At 37.3% G+C, this 20,672-nt stretch overlaps 1 protein-coding gene across 6 annotated transcripts in view; it reads left to right on the top strand.

Annotated features, from left to right (window-relative positions):
• The window catches only part of DHX57 (DExH-box helicase 57), a 58,328-nt gene that overhangs the window by 5,672 nt on the left and 31,984 nt on the right, over window positions 1-20,672 (top strand). For 4 of the 6 annotated variants that reach the window (XM_038561309.1, XM_038561306.1, XM_038561308.1 and 1 more), the window contains exons 2-9: window positions 2,657-2,874; window positions 10,304-10,462; window positions 11,471-11,656; window positions 12,150-12,988; window positions 14,557-14,735; window positions 16,193-16,314; window positions 17,737-17,932; window positions 18,492-18,616. In XM_038561309.1, coding sequence (XP_038417237.1) covers window positions 2,663-2,874; window positions 10,304-10,462; window positions 11,471-11,656; window positions 12,150-12,988; window positions 14,557-14,735; window positions 16,193-16,314; window positions 17,737-17,932; window positions 18,492-18,616 — 2,018 coding nt within the window. In that variant the 5' untranslated portion in view covers window positions 2,657-2,662. Of the gene's footprint in view, window positions 1-2,656; window positions 2,875-6,995; window positions 7,037-8,118; window positions 8,215-10,303; window positions 10,463-11,470; window positions 11,657-12,149; window positions 12,989-14,556; window positions 14,736-16,192; window positions 16,315-17,736; window positions 17,933-18,491; window positions 18,617-20,672 lie in introns of those variants that run through there. The other 2 variants (XM_038561310.1, XM_038561311.1) reach the window with 2 other exon arrangements.

Genomic DNA, 20,672 nt, shown 5'->3' with positions numbered 1-20,672 from the left:
TGCCCTCACTGTCCATCCTTGTCACAAATAACAGTATTTCATTCTCTTTTATGGCTGAGTAGTATCCCATTGTGCATGTATATATATCTATATATCTTACATATTCTATATCCATTCATCCATCATGGATACTTAGGTTATTTCCATATCTTGGCTATTGTAAATAATGCTTCAGTCAATATAGTGGTGTATGTATCTTTTTGAACTAGTGTTTTCATTTTCTTTGGATAAATACCCAGAAGTGGAATTATTAAATTTATGCTAGTTCTAATTTGAATTTTTTGAAGAACCTCCATACTGTTTTCCATAGTGGCTGCACCAATTTACATTCCTACCAACAGTGAGTGCACAAGAGTTCCCTTTTCTCCACATCCTTGCCAACACTTGTTAATTCTTGTCTTTTTGATAATAGCCATTCTCAGAAGTGTGAGGTGATATTTCATTGTGGTTTTGGTTTTGGTTTGTATTGCCCTGATAATTAGTGATGTTGAGCATTTTTTCATGTACCCGTTAGCCATCTGTATGTTCTCTTTGGAAAAATGTCTCTTCCGATTCTTTGCTAATGTTTTGATTGGATTTTTTTCTGATAAGTTGTATGAGCTCTTTATATATTTTAGATATTTAACGCATTATCAGATATATGATTTGCAAATATTTTCTCCAATTTAGTAGGTTGCCTTTTCATTTTGATGTTTTCCTTTTTTGTGCAAAAACTTTTTAGTTTGATGTAGTCCCACTTTTTATTTTTGCTTTTGTTGCCTTTGATTTTGAAGTTGGAGTCACAAAAATCATTACCAACACTGATGTCAGAGTTTACCACCTGTGTTTTCTTCTAGGAGTTGTATAGCATCAGGTCTTACATTCAAGTCAATAATCCATTTGAGTTCATTTTTGTGTGTGGTATAAGATAATAGTCTAATTTCATTCTTTTGCATGTGGCTGTCCAGTTTTCCCAACACGATTTATTCAAGAAACTTCTTTCCTCATTGTATAGTCTTGGCTCCTTTGTTGCGAATTAATTGACCCTATGTTTGGGTTTGTTTCTGGGGTCCCTATTCTGTTCCATTCATCTGTGTGTCTGCTTTTATGCCAGTACTATGCTCTTTCTATTCCCACAGCTTTGTAATATAGTTTGAAATCAGCCTCCAGCTTTGTTCTTTCTCAAGATTGCTTTGGCTATTCAGGGTCGTTTGTGGCTCCATGCAACTTTTAGGATTATTTATTCTATTTCTGTGAAAAATGCCATTGGAATTTTGATAGATGTTGCATTGAATCTGGAGATTACTTGGGGTAGTATGGACATTCTAATAATATCAATTCTTCCAATCCACGAACATAGACTATCTTTCCATTTATGTGTCTTCTTTAGTTTCTTTCATCAATGTCTATAGTTTTCAGTGTACAGTTCTTTTACCTCCTTGGTTAAATTTATTCCTGGGTATTCTTTTTAATGCAGCTTATTACTTCTTGAGTTAAAACTATTTTCTCCTAACATAGGAATATGTAAGTCTAAGAAAATATCTTAAAACTAGCTTTGGCTATATTTTATAATTTTAATGTATCATTTTCATTTTTACTTCCTTTTCGGTCTATAAATTGTTTTGCTTTATATATTTAGGTGTACTGATGTTGGATGTGTAAATATTTACAATTGTTAGATCATCTTGATGAATCAATCCCCTTATCATTATATAATGACCATCTTTCTCCATTGTTAGCTTTTGCCATTAAGTCTATTTTGCCCAATAAAAGTATAGTTGCCCCTGCTCTCTTGGTTTCCATTTGCATGAAATAGCTTTTTCCATCCCTTCACTTTCAGTCTGTGTCTTTAAAGCCAAAGCACTTCTGTTGTAGGAAGGATATAGTTGGGTCTTGTTTTCTCATCTATTCATCCATCCTGTGTCTTTTGATTGGAGAAGTTAATCTATTTACATTTAAAGTAATTATTAATAGGTAAGGGCTTAATATTGATATTTTGTTAATTGTTTCTTAGGTGTTTTACACTTCCTTTGTTTCCTTTCTTCCTCTATTGCTGTCTTTGTGATTTGATGATTTTCTGTGGTGGTATGCTTTGATTCCTTTCTCTTTTGTATATATATACTTTTTTCTTTTCTTTGTAGTTTCCATGAAGCTTACATAAAACATCTTACAGTTATATCATTCTGTTTTAAACTGGTTAACAACTTCATCTGCATGCAAAAGCGCTGTACTTTTACTCTACACAGGCAAAATCTCTGAATCAAGTCTGTGGCTCTGCAAGTGATTATGTAAATTAAAATTTTGTTTATCAAATCACATATTATATACATGAAAAAAGTGTCTTTTCAACTAGAGTTTTTTAAACCCTACAGCAAATCTAACCTAGTCAGAATGTAAGATTGGGGCTTAAGCATGTGTGTTTTGGAACTTCTCCATGTATTTCTGTTGCATATCCTTGGTTAAGACATCTGTGTCCGAGAAAGTCACTACATATTAATCCTCAGAGGGATGGGCTTGTAAGGCTTTTGTAAAACAGTTACCTATGCTTCACCTAGACTGACCTTTTTTAAAATGTGTGTTTCCTTATTTCTTTATAATGGGCTATATTTGTAACTTTGACAAAGGAATGTTATACTTGTCTGGTTTTATGGTATCTGTATTATTTTTTCTCTTGCAGGTGAAAATGAGTTCTTCAGTAAGAAGAAAAGGCAAGCCAGGCAAAGGAGGTGGAAAAGGGTCTTCTAGAGGAGGAAGAGGCGGCAGAAGTCACACTAGTAAATCTCATGGGGGTGGCAGCAGTGGCGGTGGCAGTGCTGGCAATAGAAAGGCCTCAAGTAGAATTTGGGATGAAGGTGATGACTTTTGTATCTTCACTGAATCAAGGCGCTCATCCAGGTCATTATACTTTTTTAATGTTTCAATATAGAAACGGTATCAATCTCTAATCTGTGGGACAGCAGAGAGCTAAGAGAAAGGGGGGGAAATGCTAAGAAACTCTGGTCAAGTTAATTGTTCCTCTTGTTTTAAAACCTTGCAGTCCTCTATTTTGTAACCTTTTCTTTTTTTTTATTTTTTATTTTTTATTTTTATTTATTTATGACAATCTCAGAGAGAGAGAGAGAGAGAGAGAGAGAGAGAGAGAGAGGCAGAGACACAGGCAGAGGGAGAAGCAGGCTCCATGCACCGGGAGCCCGATGTGGGATTTGATCCCGGGTCTCCAGGATCGCGCCCTGGGCCAAAGGCAGGCGCCAAACTGCTGCGCCACCCAGGGATCCCTTGTAACCTTTTCTTAAAGACATGATGGCAAATAACAGCTTTTTTTTTAAGAAGATGGAAATCTGAAGTTAACTTCAACTTAACATGATACTGTGAATTGAATGTAATACTGTTATTGTAACTAATGTTACCAGGAAAGTAAATACTGGAAATAGTGAAAGACATTTTAGCAAAAGTTATTTTAAGTATTTCTTACACACTTACACACTGTAGTTTGAAAAACCTGAAATGCTACTTGGCTGTACTCTGTCTTTTTAGTTGATGAATTATCTATTTTCTAGACACATCAGCCAACTCTTTACTGGTGCTTCATGTGATGACCAGTGACAGAGTCATATCCAGGCTTCTTTCATATTCAACTTTTAAATAATGAATAGATCCTGATAATTCTAATCAATATTTAATGAAAGTAAAGCTTTTATTGCTGCATGTTATGCAGTATAGATAGAGGATTCTCATTGTCTCTCAAATGGCAACGCAGGCTGTACTGGAATCTTTAGAGACAAAAGAGATTTCTTTAAAGCTATGTGTACACTTTCTTTTATGGGAATAACTCCCAACTAAATATTAGTTAGAAAGGAATATAAGTGAGTGCTGGAAGTTTAACTGCATAATACATGCTTTTAACTTAAATGAATACAATTATATGCACTCAAGAAAAGAAAAAGAAAAGCAAATAGCATTTAAGTGGTTTAAACTTGCCACTAAATGAATCTGGGCCCCACAGTGAGCAAGATATGGAAGAAGAAGGACAATTCCCTCCATCATCCTCAGTATCCAAGTGCTTTTTGTACTTGAAGCCACTTGATGCACTATGTATATGATTTTAGAGTTTAAATATATAGGGTTTTGTTTTTCAAAGATTTTATTTATTTATTTGAGAGAGAAAGTGAGAGAGCACAAGCAGGGGTAGGGACAGAGGGAGAGGGAGAAGCAGACTCCCCACTGAGCAGGGAGCCTGATACAGGACTCGATCCCAGGAACTTGGGATTATGACCTGAGTCAAAGGCAAACATGTAATCTACTGAGCCACCCAAGTGCCCCTAAATATATGCTTTTATACATGGTCTGTAACATAATCAAATACATCATCTGATACTCAACCAGAGAATCTACAATTTTTTTTGTTGTTGTTGTTCAAGAAGAAAAACAGTCATTTTGGACATATTGAGAACTAATATGTCAATATCAAACTTGACATCTTTTTTTAAAGGAATCTTCCAAGGTAATTTTAAGATATGTTTTCATCTTACCTGCTGACTTAATAACCTAACTTCTGAGTTAGATGCAGCTCCCTTGTTTTTGAAAACATAGACATAATTGGAGGTTCTTACAGTCTTAGATGTTCATTCACACAGCGAGTATATACTGAGTGCCTACTATGCACCAGGCACTGTTTTGGGGACTAGAATTGTAACAATGAATAAAATATTGTCCTTGTCTTCCTAGAAGGAAGTCTGAGGTATAAAGACCATAAATAATATATGTCCAGGTAGAAAGTGCTCTGGAGAAAAAGAAAGGAAGATAAAAGAGGTAAAAAATGCCAAAATAAACTCCTGCTATTTTTAAACAGTTGCTGTTTTATATAGAGTGATCAGGGAAGGCTTCTCTAATAACATGTCCTTTAAGCAGGGAAAAGAAGGATATGAAGGGGAGCGCTATGAAACTACCTGAGGGAAAAACATTGAAGGCAGAGGGAGCACCAAATACAAAGTCTCTCAGCTAAGAGAGTGCCAGGAAGGGTTAGGAAGTGGCAGAAAAGGACATGGCTAGAGTGGATGAGTAAGAAGGAGAGTAATGGTTAGATCCAAGAGGCTCACACTGTGTAGCTTTTGGTCAGCCTTTGGAAGCCACTGCCAGGTTTGAGGCAAAGGTGTGTGACATCAGTTTCTCAGGCCAGAATTGCTACTATTCAGCATATGCCTTTGTGTGAATTAGAATATGGTGCTTTTCTCTTGGGGCAGTGATAGCCCCAGAATGCATGGCTTGATAAGCTAGCATGGATTGGATTCAAGCTCTTGCCAACTCATCCTCCCTCATTCTCCTCCCACCCCAACAGGAACTTTTGAACAGCGTACAGTCTGTGCAACTATACTCAGTAGCCCTGACTCAGTATTCTGTGTGGAAAATAGACTACAAGGACGTCTGGGTGGCTTAGTGATTGAGCGTCTGCCTTTGGCTCAGATCATGATCCTAGAGTCCTGGGCCCGAGTCTGGCATCAGGATCCCTGCGGGAACCTTCTCCCTCTGTCTATGTCTCTGCCTCTCTCATGAATAAATATATAAAATCTTTTTTTTAAAAAAAAAGGAAAATAGACTACAGGGGAACATGGGTTGGAAGCAGGAAGAGTAGTTGGGAGATACTCTCTGAGAAGAAATGTCATAGACGATTTACATAATAGTCTGGAGTTCAAAGAAAAGATCTAAGCTAGAAAAGTAAATGTGTGAGTTGTCTGAATAACCACTATTTAAAACTATGAGATTGGGGGATCCCTGGGTGGCTCAGCGGTTTAGCACCTGCCTTCGGCCCAGGGCGTGATCCTGGGGTCCCGGGATCGAGTCCCACATCAGGGTCCCTGCATGGAGCCTGCTTCTCCTTCTGCCTGTGTCTCTGTCTCTGTCTCTGTCTCTCTCTCTCTTATATGAATAAATAAATAAAATCTTTAAAAAATGAATAAATAAAAAAAATAAAACTAAGATTGGGTGGGATAGACTATACAGATAGAGAAGAGGTCTGAACTTTGAGCACTGGGATACTCTGGGCCTTAGAACTGAGAAATATTAGGAGAATCTGACAGAGGGAATAGTGTAGTTGCCAGTGAAGTAGGAGGAAAGCTAAGAGAATTTGGTTTCTGGACTTAGGAAATAAAGTTGCTTTAAAGGGGATTATCCAGTCAGATAGGATTGGATACCTAAAGGGGACACTCAGTTGTAAAGGAGTACTTGTGAGAGGTCAAGAGAGAGAGCTGTCCCCTGGATTTGGCAATGTGGATAGCATAGGTAACTTTTCATTTTAAGTTTCACATCTATTGCCTTATATATTAACAGTTTATTTATTTTTGGTGTGAACTTTTTTCTTTATCCAAGTATAATTAATATACAGTCTTGTATTAGTTTCAGTTGTACAGTATAATTGTTCAACAGTTTTATTCATTTCTCAGTATTCATCAGGATAAGTGTACTCTTAATCTGCTTTGTCTAGTTAACACATTTCCTCACCCACCTCCCCTCTGGCAACCACCAGTTTGTTCTGTGTCTTTAGGAGTCTGCTTTCCCATTTGTCTCTTTTTCTTTCTTTGTTTGTTTTATTTTTTAAATTTTATATATGGGTGAACTTTTAAGAACTATTGTCTTAGCAAATTCAAATATGTAAAACATTATAGTTAACTCTGTCTTGGCAAATTCAAATATATAAAACATTATAGTTAACTATGGTAACAATATTGTACACTACGTCTCCAGAACACACTCCTCTTGTTACTAAATCTGTTCCCTTTGACTTCCTTTACCCATTTGCCCCAGCTCCCCTTCTGCCCCATTGGAATGATCACTTCCCCTAAATAGGACTAGAAAATGCAGCATTTTGTTCATTCCCATGAAGGCGCTGTATAATCTAGTTATGACTCTCAGACTCCCGGAGAACACATTTGAAGGCCACCAGGAATTTCTTGAACCAATGGGATAAATTGGAAATTTTTACATGGTGTTTATTCATTTGAATTCAGGATTATTGGAGACTTCTGTTTTATTGAGAAGGACTTGAGATTATGCAGGCACCAAGGTAAGATTAACTGATAGATGGAAAAGTTTACAATCCAAATGTTCCTCACATGTTGATTCCCAAGAATCAGGTAATTTCAGTTTTTAACTGATAACTCCCCTTTCTATGAATCCCAAAGCCAGATCTCACACTGCTTCCATGGGTGGCATAACAATTACATGCCTAGAGAAAAATAAGCTAACAGCATCTCTTCTCTGTGGCCCCAGTTTGGTCTTATCTCACATGTAGCTTTATTCCAAAGCCTCAGCTGGTGAATGTCTGCACCTTAGCTTCATTAACAATAGTGTTCAAGACTCTTGATGGGTGGTGAGATGAGGCAGGGTTTTCTTAGTGTAGTATATGAGTTTTCTCATAATTTTGGTTTTAGGCTTCATTGAGTTATATCTATAGCATACATAACCTTGACAAGAGCTGTTTTATATACTTGGTTTGGAGAAACCCTGATTTTAGTGTCTGTCAAAGAGAAAAAGAAAGTGGAGACAAAGATAATGATGTAGATAACCCTTTTGAGGAGTTTTATGATAAAGGGCAGAGGAAGAAAGAAAGATAAGTATAGTTTGAGAGGGTGTGCACTCAAGGGGAGAATTTGGTTTGGTTTTTTTAAGATGGTAGACATTATACAGCATGTGTATATACTGATGGAAATGCTCCACGGGGAATAGAGAACTGATGATGTAGAGGGAGAGGTAAATGCTAGAATAATTTCCTTGAGGAGACTGAAGAGATTGAGATACAGTATACAAATAGAGGGGTTGCCTTTAGGATCTAGGATCATTCTTCCCTAGTAACAGGAAAGAAGGCAAAGTAAAGGGGTATAGGGATGCCTGGGTGGCACAGCGGTTGAGCATCTGCCTTTGGCTCAGGGTGTGATTCTGGGATCCAGGATCGAGTCCCGCTTCGGGCTCCCTGCATAGAGCCTGCTTCTCCCTCTGCCTGTCTCTCTCTCTCTCTCTCTCTCTGTCTGTCTCTCATGAATAAATAAATAAGATCTTAAAAAAAAAAAAAAGTAAAGGGGTATAAAGATAAGTGGTGAGTTAGGAGCATGTAGTCCCCCCCCCCCCCCCGTGTACTTTTTTTTTTAGCAAATCATGAGGAAACAATCAGACAAATCCAAATTGTGAGAATTTCTCCAAGATGACTGACCTGAGCTCTTCAAAAAAGACAATGTCAGGAAATAGGTAAGGGAACTTAAGGGAATTTGAAAAAAAAAAAAAAAAAAAAAAAGCTAAATATCATTTTTAATTAGATAATCAAAATCTATAGAGGACATGACTGAAATAATTGGGGGCTTTGAATATAGATTATATTTCAGAAGATATTGTGTCAATATAAAGTATCTTGTGAGTTATAATAGTATTGTGGTTATATAAGAATTTGTCTCTGTTCTTAGAAAATAAATGCCAAAGGGGCACCTGGGTGACTCGATTGGGCATCTGCCTTCGGCTCAGTCATGATCCCAGGGTCCTGGGATCGAGCCCCGCATCAGACTTATTTCTCAGCAGAGAACCTGCTTCTCCCTCTCTTCTGCTACTTACCCTGCTTGTGCTCTCTCTCTGTCAAATAAATAAATAAAATATTTTTAAAAAAGAGAGAGAAAGAAAGAAAACACATGTTGAAATATTTAAAAGTGAACACGATCTCTTCATGGTGTCTGCAGCTTATGTTCAGATGTTCAGCAATATGTATATAAAATAGAGGGGGCATATAATAGGCATATATGTGTATACGTAGAGAGAGAGAGGAAGAGGCTGCATAAATGTATATATGCATTAATGTATGGCAAATGTTAACAATTGGTGAATCTAGGTAAAGGATGTTTATTTCTATAGATTTCAATTTTTCAAAACAAAAATCTCTTCACCTGCTGGCTTCGTCAATAGAGCATGCAACTCTTGATCTCGGGGTTATGAGTTTGAGCCCCCTGTTGGGTGTAAAGATTACTGGGGAAAAAAATCCTAAAATTAACGCTCTAAAGTGTGGGTTCCATTTGTGTGTGTGTGTTTGTGTTCCATTATTAAGGAGTGCCTGGTTTGCTCAGTTGACAGAGCATGCAACTCTTAATGTCAGGGTCATGAGTTCAAGCTTCACATGGGCATGAAGCCTACATTAAAAAAAAAAAAAAAGAGGAAATGATAGATTTGGGGCAATATTTCTTTAAAGAAATTTGTACTAAGTGGCTAAAACCACAATCAATTATATTTTCTCCTTTGCTACCCACTGTTGCAAGTATAAATGTGTGGTTCTTTTCAAGGTCTCAATATTATGGATTGTAATTTTAAACACAAAAAAAGTTTCTTCCATTTTCCTAGTTTTGTGAAAATTTATAATGAAACATGCCAACCCCCCCCCAAAAAAAATGAAATTTAATGAACAATGTTAAACTTTAGAATTATTTATTTATTTATTTTTAAAAGATTTTATTTATTTATTCATGAGAGACTCAGAGAGAGAGAGGCAGAGACACAGGCAGAGGGAGAAGCAGGCTCCATGTAGGGAGTCTCCAGGATCAGGCCCTGGGCTGAAGGCAGCGCTAAACCGCTGAGCCACCCGGGCTGCCCAGAATTTATTATTTTAAATACTAAAAAGAGTTTCTAAAAAATCTAAAATCCAATAATGAAAGATTAATGAAATAAATTCCAGTGCATCTATAACTATATGTAACCATTTTAAAAATATGTTGTAGGAGAATAAGCTTAGGGAAACGCCAGTTTTATTTTGATAAGGAAATAAAGCTAATTATATAAGATTATATATGCTGTATAATTTTATTAAAAATGTGTCTGAAAAGAATCGATGTGATTTAGGATGACTTCTGTTTTCTACTTTGCGCCAGTGAACATGTATTTATTATTTTTGTAATTAAGAAATAATGATAATTTAGGTAAATATTTCAAAAGCAGGGCCTAATATGCACCAGTAAGATGAGATTCTTCATTGTTTTCAGATTGGGAGCCTAAAATAGAATGAAATAATTCTTTGTGTGTAATGTTTTTCTTTTGAAAGTCCTCTATTCCAATAGGAGTCATCATGGCATTACTTTTTCTAGACGATTCTTGAGTTAGTGAAGCCAGATTTAATGATTAAGAATCTAACAGGCAAAAAAAAAAAAAAGAATCAGGCATTTTTTTCCAGCAGTTGCAAGATAATGAAGCCTGGTAAGTACTGTAGTAAACAGTCCAGTACTAGACAGTCCAGTTCATGTTCTATGTTTGGGGGCTGTGAGGTGAGTGTCAAAGTTCTGGTCACAGGTAAATGTGTCCTTTGCAGACCTAGCAACAGTAGCACAAGAAAAGGAGAGGCACGCCCCAAATGGAAGCCTGAAGCCAAAGTGCCACTTCAGACCCTGCATATGACTTCTGAGAATCAAGAGAAAGTGAAAGCTCTTCTCCGGGACTTGCAGGAACAAGATGCAGATGCTGGATCTGAGTAAATTATTTTATTTAAGTAAATTAGTATATTAAGGAAGTTATATTGGCAGTGGGAAGGTCCTGTATGTCTTTGGAACACTTTTCAATACTGATCCTATTGTGACAATGTAATTAGTTGAAAGTGAGCCAAAAGAAATACAAGAATAATTATTCAGCAGCAATTTTAGAAGGAGTTTGTTTTGCAATATCTGGGAGCAGTACAGATTGCCTTTTCATCTTTTTTTTCTGAGGACAATGCTCAAATGGATTCCATAATTGCTTTATTGAGAGCCTTTCAAATAAAACCTTGTAGTGAACAAGTAGCAGTATTGTTCTAGGAGCAAATATTGAGTTGATCAGATGAAGTCTTAGGAGTACACTTTCTCATAACCATCTGCTTAAGAGAAACAACTTTTACTCTTTTGGCTGTTTTGCTTTGTGATTTCAGTCAAAGAAGTCAATTCATTCCATTTGCCAGAATTAATGGATGATCAGTCATGAACAGCTCAATTTCCATCCTATCTACAAATCTCTTTATCTGTTTTAGATTTAGGAAAGGTGGCGATGCAGCAAAGCAAAAACTTAGGCATGGTTTTTATGAGTGAGGAGAGAGGATAGCCAGAGCTTCTGTAGTTAAGAATACAGGCTCTGGGGTCAGACTGCCTTGGTGGAAGTCTCTAGTTGCTCTTTACTGTATAACTTTTGGCAATTACTAATTCTAAGTTTTAGTTGGTCATCGGAAAAATGGTGATTCCAATAGTATCTGATTAAGGGTTAGTAGAAAGATTTTTAAAGAAATAGAACATATGAAACACTTCCCCTAGTACTTTGCATGTAATAAATGCCTGATAAATATTAATTGCCAAGATATAAATGAAGAGATCAGTAAACATTTAAATCAGTGACTGAAGAATGGTTAGGATCCTATGTCCTTTGGCTCCTTGCACTAAATTCTTAGACACTTGCTAAATTTTTCTTCGACATACGTGGAAATTAATCTAATAAATGAAAATGTTATCTTTGTCAGAAGAAGCATTTCTGGGGAGGAGGAAGATGATGAGCCTGATTGTGATGATGAACAGTACTGGTCTGCTGGACGAGAAGCTTCCCTTGTTCCAGACTGTGAGCCATTGGAATATGCTGGCTCAGGCCCAGTGGAGCCTCATAATCCAGAATTTACAGTCTCAACATTTGCAGTGCAGAAACTTTCCAGGTGATTGCTTTCAACATTTATAGGAGTTAGGGGAGAACTGAAGAAACTGAAATTGTACTATAAACCCAACTACCCCCCATCTTGAATACTTTCCTATTGTGTGGGTTGCAGTGGTGCCTGATAGGTCTAATATCCTCTTTCATGTTTTTTTTAAAAAGATTTTATTTATTTATTTATTTAGGAGAGATACACAGAGAGAGAGGGAGAGACATAGGTAGAGGGAGAAGCAGGCTCCATGCAGGAAGCCAGATGTGGGACTTGATCCCAGGACTCAGGGATCACGCCCTGAGCCAAAAGCAGATGCCCAACCACCGAGCCACCCAGGCGTCCCAATATCCTCTCTTTTAGAACAAACTGATTAGGGAATATTACCAGAAACTTTCAAAATACAGATCCTGCCTATAACTTACAACTTCACATAAACATTTAACTGAATCTCGCTTTTGTGATTTGATACTACTTAATATTTTTTATCATGTTTCACACTTGCTAGGTATGGTTTCAACACTGAACGCTGTCAGGCAGCCCTGAGGATTTGTGATGGAGATGTGGGGGCATCACTAGAACATCTGCTCACACAATGTTTTTCAGAGACATTTGGGGAGAAAATGAAGATCTCTGAGGCAGTTGCCCATGTAAGCGTGGAAGAGTGTGTAGAACAGCGGCAGGAAGAGGCATTTGCTCTCAAGTCAATCTGTGGAGAAAAATTTATAGAAAGAATTCAGAACCGAGTCTGGACCATTGGATTAGAACTGGAGTATTTGACGAGTAAATTCTGCAAATCCAAGCAAAAGGAAAGTACCAAAAATATACAGGAGACTACTCTTGAAATCTGTAAATTTTACCTCAAAGGAAATTGTAAATTTGGATCAAGATGCAAATTCAAACATGAAGTGCCCCCAAATCAAATTGTCGGAAGAGCAGAAAGAATTGTAGATGATTCTCATCTTAATGCTCATGAAGATGCCTCTTTTTTATATGAACTTGAAATCCGATTTTCTAAAGACCACAAATACCCTTACCAAGCTCCCCTTGTGGCATTTTATTCTACCAATGAGAATCTACCTCTGGCTTGTCGTTTACATATTTCTGAGTTCCTTTACGGCAAGGCCTTGACATTTGCAGAAACTTCAGAACCTGTTGTATATTCTTTGATAACCCTTTTAGAGGAAGAATCAGAAATAGTCAATTTACTAACAAATACCCATCACAAGTACAGTGTCCCTCCTGTGAACTTTATGCCAGTATCCTCTGGAACCAGAATAAACAATCCTATCTGTCGTAAACCAGTGATTCCAAATAATTCTTTTACATCAAGTCAAATTGCTGAAGGTATGTAAGGCCTTGACTGAGTGGAGGGCTTTCTGGATTGGGCATTCAGAATGGTGGATTAAGGAAGTCAGAGTTTCCAAGGGCTGCTCTAGGATCTCCTGGTGATGTTAGGCAAGTCATTCTTCTTGGTCCATGGGCAAAAAGGAATGAGAATCCTCTGAACTGTGGCCTAACTTTAATTGTAAGTCCCAATTTTGTCACCATAATTGGGCTCTTTGTATTGAAAGTCTGTAGTGATGTATAAGTTGATTCTAGCAGTTGGGGATTAGAAGAACCTTAAAGCAACTTTCTAGGAAATGTTTCATTTAATTCATTTGTTTTACTTCTGATGCTTTACACAGAATTACTTTCAAATGAGTTTTTAGAGATATTTCTCTTTCTAGGGTACACTAGACCCCCAAAATTCATTATCTTAGGGCTATCTTTATGAACCCCTAAATCCTCAAGTATAAAAAATGTGTGTGCAAGCTTCTGGCTTTATCAAAATCCAGATTTGTTATACAGATTTTTACACTATAATTAAACTCCTTTTTCAGAGTCCAAAGAATTCTCTCTTGTTACCATCGTTCTTTGAGAGAAACAAGTTCTTATTATTTTACAAGATATCTTAAGTAAGCATCAATAAGTAAAGAACAATGAAATTGCATTGAGATGTGGATGATGGACAGTGGGTAGATGTACTCACTAGCTACTTGCTCCCAAATGGAAGCTTCTAGCATATGAGATTCAAATATATTCCTTGAGAAATGACAAAATGTGTGGCATAGACTTTTTTTTTTAAGTAACAGCTTTATTGAGATAAAATTTACATACCATAAAATCTACCCTTAATTTTAAAGTGTACAATTCAGTGGGTTTTTAGTATATTCACAGGGTTGTACAACCGTGACCACTATCTAATTTCAGAACATTTTTATCAACCCTAGAAGAAACCTCATACTTACTTATTAGCAGTGAATCCTCATTTCTTCCTTCCCTCAACCCCTGACAGTCATGAATTTACATTCTGTCTCTATGCATTTGCCTATTCTGTACACTTCATGGAAATGGAATCATACGATATATGGCTTTTGTGAGTGGCTTCTTTCACTTAGCATCATGTTTTTAGGTTCATTCATATTGTAGGATGTATCAATACTTCATTTTACTGCTGACTAATATTCCATTACATAGACATGCCATATTTTGTTTATCAATTTATCACTTAATAGACATTTAGGTTGTTGTATGTTAGAGGATTTTAGGAATACTTGCAAGTAGTTGAAACTTTTGGTTAATTCCTTGAATGTAAAAAGTCTGGAATTAACAAGGTGTGTCATGATTTTTTTTCTTCGTTTTAAATTTGGTTTAGCAGTAGCCACTTGTACTTGATTAAAGTTTATTTGAAGATGGATTTTAAGTTCTTGAGCAGTAGAAGTAGTTGAAATGAATGAACCTGCTTTATTCATGCTTTAACTTTTTCCCATCTTATGATTTTTTGTTGTTACTTTATTTATTAGATAGTGACTTTCCCCCTTTGCTAAAGAAAGGGCTCCATATTGAAAATGTTTCCTTTTATCCCCTTCAAGTTGAAAAAGAATCAGAACCTGAGGAGGAGACAGATGAGGATGAAGGTCCTGCACCAGTTATAGTGGAGAATGAAAGCTATGTGAACCTTAAGAAAAAGATTTCCAAAAGATATGACTGGCAGGCAAAATCAGTATATGCTGAAAATGCTAAAATCTGCAAGCAGTTCCGAATAAAACAGGTAGAGTATTCTGAGATAATGGCTAGCATTGCCTCCCTAATGTGTGGATGAATGGATTAGGCATTAGGAAACCTTGGCTACCCTCCCTAGTATACTTTGGTTTTCTCTAACTCTGAGTGGTCAAACTCTCTGCATGCCACAGCAAATATGGGTGCATGTTCTGGATAGTTTTGGAAAATCCAGTGGCTGGTGACAATGAAACACGCATATATACCAAATATTCTCAGAATCACGTGGCTTTGGTACTCTGATAGAAGATCTGATAAGTGAAATAAAAGTTAATACTGTGATTTACATTAGAAAGAATAGCATAGAAAGGAGAAGGACAAGGAGAGACCCTTACCCCATTTCACAGGATCACAAGATAAATAACTTGCCCAAAGTCACATAGCTAGTAGGTGGCAACACATTGGTTTGAGTTAATTCTCTGTTTCTAAAGTCCATGCTGTTTTTACTCCATTCACACAAAGATTATTTTAGAACCTAAAGTGAACTTTTAGGGCACAGTGGGGTGTTGGGTGTAGGACAAAAGCTTACCCATCTTGGGGATTGGATTAGATGCTGTTTAATGGCTCTTCTAATTATGAGGCTCTAATTCTGATTTTTGACACAGTATGACACTATCGCATATTACAGTGCAATACCTGTAGGACATCAAAAGAAATAGGAATTCACACCATAAATAGTAAGGTGATAGAAACCAAAAATTGTACATTCCAATTTGATCAGTTTGTGTTCAGAGATGATTAATTTATATGATAAAATTATATGCAGAAAATAATATATTAGTATGAATTTCTTATTCAAAAATACATCTTTAGTTTTAACATGCACTACAATGTTTATTGGCCATTGGATGTCAGACTGAGTTACATATATGTGATGCCTGGCCAAAAAGAACCCTTTCATGAGTGCTCTTACTGATTTTAGTAAAAATCTAATGCTGTCCAATGTGGTAGCTAGCTATGTGGGCTATTTAAATTGAAATTAATTAAATTGAAATTAAATTAAAATTTATAATTCAGTTTATCAGTAGCACTGGCCACATTTCAAGTGCTCCCTAGCCACATGGAGCCAGAGGTTGTTATACTGGACAATACTAATATAGGACATTTCCACTAACAGGGAAAGTTCTATTGGATAGTGCTGATGCAGAGACTCTTGCTAGGAAGAGCCATGTAGTGCTAAGCAGGATGGTTTATTTCTCTTGTAAGATCTTGCAATTTATTCAGATGTAGGAAAACCATAAAGATTTCACAACTTATTCTGGCTGATTCTCTGAGCAGCCTCCTGACTTTAAGTCATCAACACCTAATCCTAACAAATCTGCAGTTTCTATCTCTGAACAAATTATTAAAGAGCAAAAAGGGTGGGTCAAGCTATGGGATTCCACACTCAGAGTTTGTGAAAGATGATTCAAAGTAACCTAACTGATGCCTTATCTTTTATGTTGTTAGGCTTCCAGACAGTTCCAGTCAATTCTGCAAGAAAGACAATCACTCCCTGCGTGGGAAGAAAGAGAAACCATTCTTAAATTGTTGAGTGAGCACCAAGTGCTTGTTATAAGTGGTATGACTGGGTAAGAATGCAATTTATTTGTAATGTAGCTTTCAATCCATTAATATGGTGTGTACACTGGTTACCATAACCAGTTCTATGTGTAAAAAACTAGTAGCTGTTATTATTTGTGCTCTTTCTGGTATGGTATGAAATAATATTTCACAGAACATAATATTGCAGGTCTGCAGCCATTTAAAACATTTTTTTTAAAGATTTATCTGAGAAAGAGAGAGAGAGCGAGAGCACAAATACACAGTGGGGAAGGACACAGGGAGGGAAAATCTTAAGCAGACTCCATGCTGAGCATAGAGTTGGACGTGCACCATCCAGACATCCCTAACTGAAAGCTTTTAACAGGCCTATTTTTAAATGTAAAGGATAGTTCCAGAACATTTATTTATTTTAAAAGATTTATTTATTTTAGAGAGAGCACACATGCAAGGTGGGGAAGGGGCGGAGGGAGAGGGAGAGAGAATCCTCAAGCAGACTCCTCCCATTGAGCACAGAGCCCAATGGGGAGCTCAATCCCAGGACCCTGAGATCATGACCTGAGCTGAAATCAAGAGCTAGCTGCTTAACCAACTGAGCCACACAGATGCCCTTACAGAATATTTAACTTGGGAAGTTTCATCTTCTAAATTTATTCTGATTTTCTTAGAGCTTTTATTTGTTCTTTTAAGAACAACTTAAGGCATATTTCTTTTCCTGTTTCACACTTTTCATGTGTTATCCAAACTTATTTTTATTTTTTATTTTTTATTTATGATAGTTACAGAGAGAGAGAGAGGGAGGCAGAGACACAGGCAGAGGGAGAAGCAGGCTCCATGCACCGGGAGCCCGATGTGGGGGATTCGATCCCGGGTCTCCGGGATCACGCCCTGGGCCAAAGGCAGGCGCCAAACCGCTGCGCCACCCAGGGATCCCTATCCAAACTTATTTAACAGGAACAGGTCATAGGCTTAATTTAATTCTATATTCATAGGTATTCAACCTAGTAATTACATTTGTGCCCAGACTCACTGATACAGTACTAATCTGAGATCTTCTGGCTTATTTTTTAACCTCAGTCCACTTGTAGCCAAATCAGTAAGATAATACATAAAATCATAAGACAATACTCCTACTTCTTTAGGATTCAAATACAGAGTTCATATTCCTAGAGGTGTTTACAGAACTTAATCTATTGTTTACTCAATTGTCCCAATTTTACAATGATATTAAATTAATATATGATTGCTCTGTTCTTCCAAGTGCAAGTTCCTAGCAGTTTTGGGCTGTAGGTAACAAGGCAGTAGGTTGGTTTAGAAGATAAATGAAGCCGAACAAGTTTTATTATAATTAGCTTTCTCACTTCCCTCATTGCACATAATTGCTTTTTTTTTTTTTTTTTAACTAGCACTTGAAAACTCTCATTTTAGGACTTATTTGTTTTGACATACAGATGTGGGAAAACCACACAGATTCCTCAGTTTATTCTGGATGATTCTCTGAGCGGACCACCTGAGAAGGTGGCTAACATCATCTGTACCCAGCCCCGACGAATCTCAGCAATATCTGTTGCTGAACGTGTTGCTAAAGAAAGGACAGAAAGAGTGGGTCTGACTGTGGGGTACCAGATCCGGCTGGAAAGTGTCAAGGTTTGTATACTCTGCTGGTTTCCTGATAACAGAAATTTTGTTTCTGTTATCAGGAATTCTTGGGGCCTGGGGACTCATGGGCAAGTTGGGATACGTACCTCAGTACAACTTAAGACCTTTAAGAAATGTTTTGGTATAAGAACTCTTATTTGAATGTATTTCATTTCTTCTATAAAGATCTTTTATTCTTTATTGGAAGAAATGATCTAGTAATTGCTGTTTTACTCTTAAACTTGGGACTTAATCCATTCAACCAAATAAGAAATGGACAAATTCAGAATTGAGTTCATCACTCATTGTTGGTTTTATGTTTTATAATAACTTTGAATGCTTTTTATGAGTTGTAAACTTAAAATTTTGATATGAAGTAGAAAAGCTTTAACTGTTGTTGCCAATAAGAAACTATGCATTCAGTGTAGTTTCCTATTAAATGGAACTACTGAGGTTTTCAAGATTCTTTGTCCCTATCCATTCAAAATGGCTTTGCCATATTGGCCTTGAAAGTATTTCCTTTTTTCAAAAATTCCATGAATGCTTTCTGTGCCCTTTTCTATGTAAGTCCTCAGCCACCAGACTGTTGTACTGCACCACAGGCGTGCTGCTGCGAAGGCTGGAAGGAGATACATCTCTCCAAGGAGTCACCCATATCATTGTTGATGAAGTTCATGAGAGGACAGAAGAAAGGTAAAACAAGGATCTTCCAAACAAACAGCCATATACTTAAAACAAAGACATCACTGAAATAATTTTGTTCTGTTTCTAATTCAGTTTTCATAGAGCAAAAGAGAAAGGCCACAGAGAAGGCCAAGTTAGAGAAGAGGAACTGCTTCCCTGATATCCAGGGTCTGGAACACTAGAAATGCTAGGAGGGCACATGTTCTTCACTAGAAGAGTCATCATGTTACAGGGACATCTTCTACTAGGAGATACTTTACACCCTCCTGGGCCTCGTGCTGAGCTGGGCTTGGTACCTAGTAGAAATAGCAGTTGTAACATACACTGTAGTTGATAGATTGGTCAATATGTGCTTCCTTCTTAGTTCATTTGGTCTGTCATTCATTCATGCATTTATTGAGACTGGGTTAAGTGCAGAGTGATCTATTAACTGCTGGGGATACTAGAGTGAATAAGCATATGTGATTCTCCTTTATCTCATGGTCTGGAAGGAAAAAGAAATAATGAACAAATAAATAAATAGTTACAAATTGGAGTAAGTGCCATGAAGGAATAAACAGGATGCTCTCTTTTGGGAGGAGAGATTCACGAGATGGTCAGAGCTGATCTCTCTCGAGATGACATTTAAATTAAAAATGGAAGTATGAGAAGGCATCCCATGTGACAGCTGGGGGCAAGGCTAACATTTGCAGGCTCTGGTGGGAAAGGGTGTCATGAGCCCAGAAGCTGGAGGAAGGCCTGTGCAGAGCTGGGTGTAGTATATGAGGGGAAAAGTAGTGGGTAGAAGAGGCAGGAGCCAGATCTTCGAGGACCTCGTATACCATGGACAATAAAGCATTTAGATTTTTTTTTTTTTAAGATTTTCTTTATTTTGGGAAGCCTGAGTGGCTCAGCAGTTGAGCACCTGTCTGGCTCAGGGCACGATCCCGGATTCCTGGGTTTGAGTCCCACATTGGACTCCTTGCATGGAACTTGCTTCTCCCTCTACCTGTGTCTCTGCGTCTCTCTCTCTCTATGTGTCTCATGAATAAATAAATAAAATCTTTAAAAATTTTTATTTATTTATTTATTTTTTTTGAGAGAGTTGAAAGTACAAGAGCATGAGGGGGGCAGTACTGCAGAGGGAGAAGCAGACCCGAAGCAGGGCCCCATCACAGGACCCCAGGATCATGACCTGAGCCAAAGGCAGACGCTTAACTGACTGAGCCACCCAAGCACCCCTTAGATTTTATTTTAATGGGATTAGAAGTCATTAAGGGGTTGGGACATAAACTCAAAATCTTCAATATTTTAAAAGGAAGGGCTAATAGATGATATCAACCATAGTTTGTCATGTGGATCATGTTCGATAACAACAAAAAAACTAGTAGGGGAGAAAAAAAGACCATAAAATTTTGAGACTTCCCCAAAAGGACTATCCTATTATAAATATCTAGAGAAGAAGCAAAGTCTAAGTAAAGTTGTCAGACTGACAGAGAAGCAGAAAATAGCTAATAGCAAAATTTAAAAAAGAAACATGAATGATAAAAAATTTTTACAAACTGAATAGAGAAGACATGACTAGAAGACTATTTGTTCAAAGAAATAAATACATTGATATGCTAGTAAACAAGAAATATGAAGTAATTAGACACTAAAGAAAAGCAGACTTAAAGAATACATCAAAATAGGGACACCTGGGTGGCTCAGTGGTTGAGCGTCTGCCTTTGGCTCAGGGCCTGATCCCACAGTCCCGGGATCGAGTCCCACATTGGGCTTCCTGCATGGAGCCTGCTTCTCCCTCTGTCTATGTCTCTGCCTCTCTCTCTCTCTCTGTGTCTCTCATGAATAAATAAATAAAATCTTAAAAAAAAAAAAGAATAGATCAAAATAAAGAGGGAGGCAGAGACATAGGCAGAGGGAGAAGCAGGCTCCCCTCAGGAAGCCTGATGCAGGACTTGATCCCAGGACCCCAGGTTCACAACCTGAGCCAAAGGCAGATGCTCAAGCACTGAGCCACCCATGGGTCCCAACAATAGTAAACTTTTAAATGACTCTATAGAGTCATTTATACTCTGGTAATACA

The sequence above is a fragment of the Canis lupus genome, chromosome 17 (assembly GCF_011100685.1).
Source record: "Canis lupus familiaris isolate Mischka breed German Shepherd chromosome 17, alternate assembly UU_Cfam_GSD_1.0, whole genome shotgun sequence".
Classification (NCBI taxonomy): Eukaryota; Metazoa; Chordata; class Mammalia; order Carnivora; family Canidae; genus Canis; species Canis lupus.
Note: the sequence above shows the minus strand (reverse complement) of the source record. Positions and strands in the feature narration are given on the sequence as shown.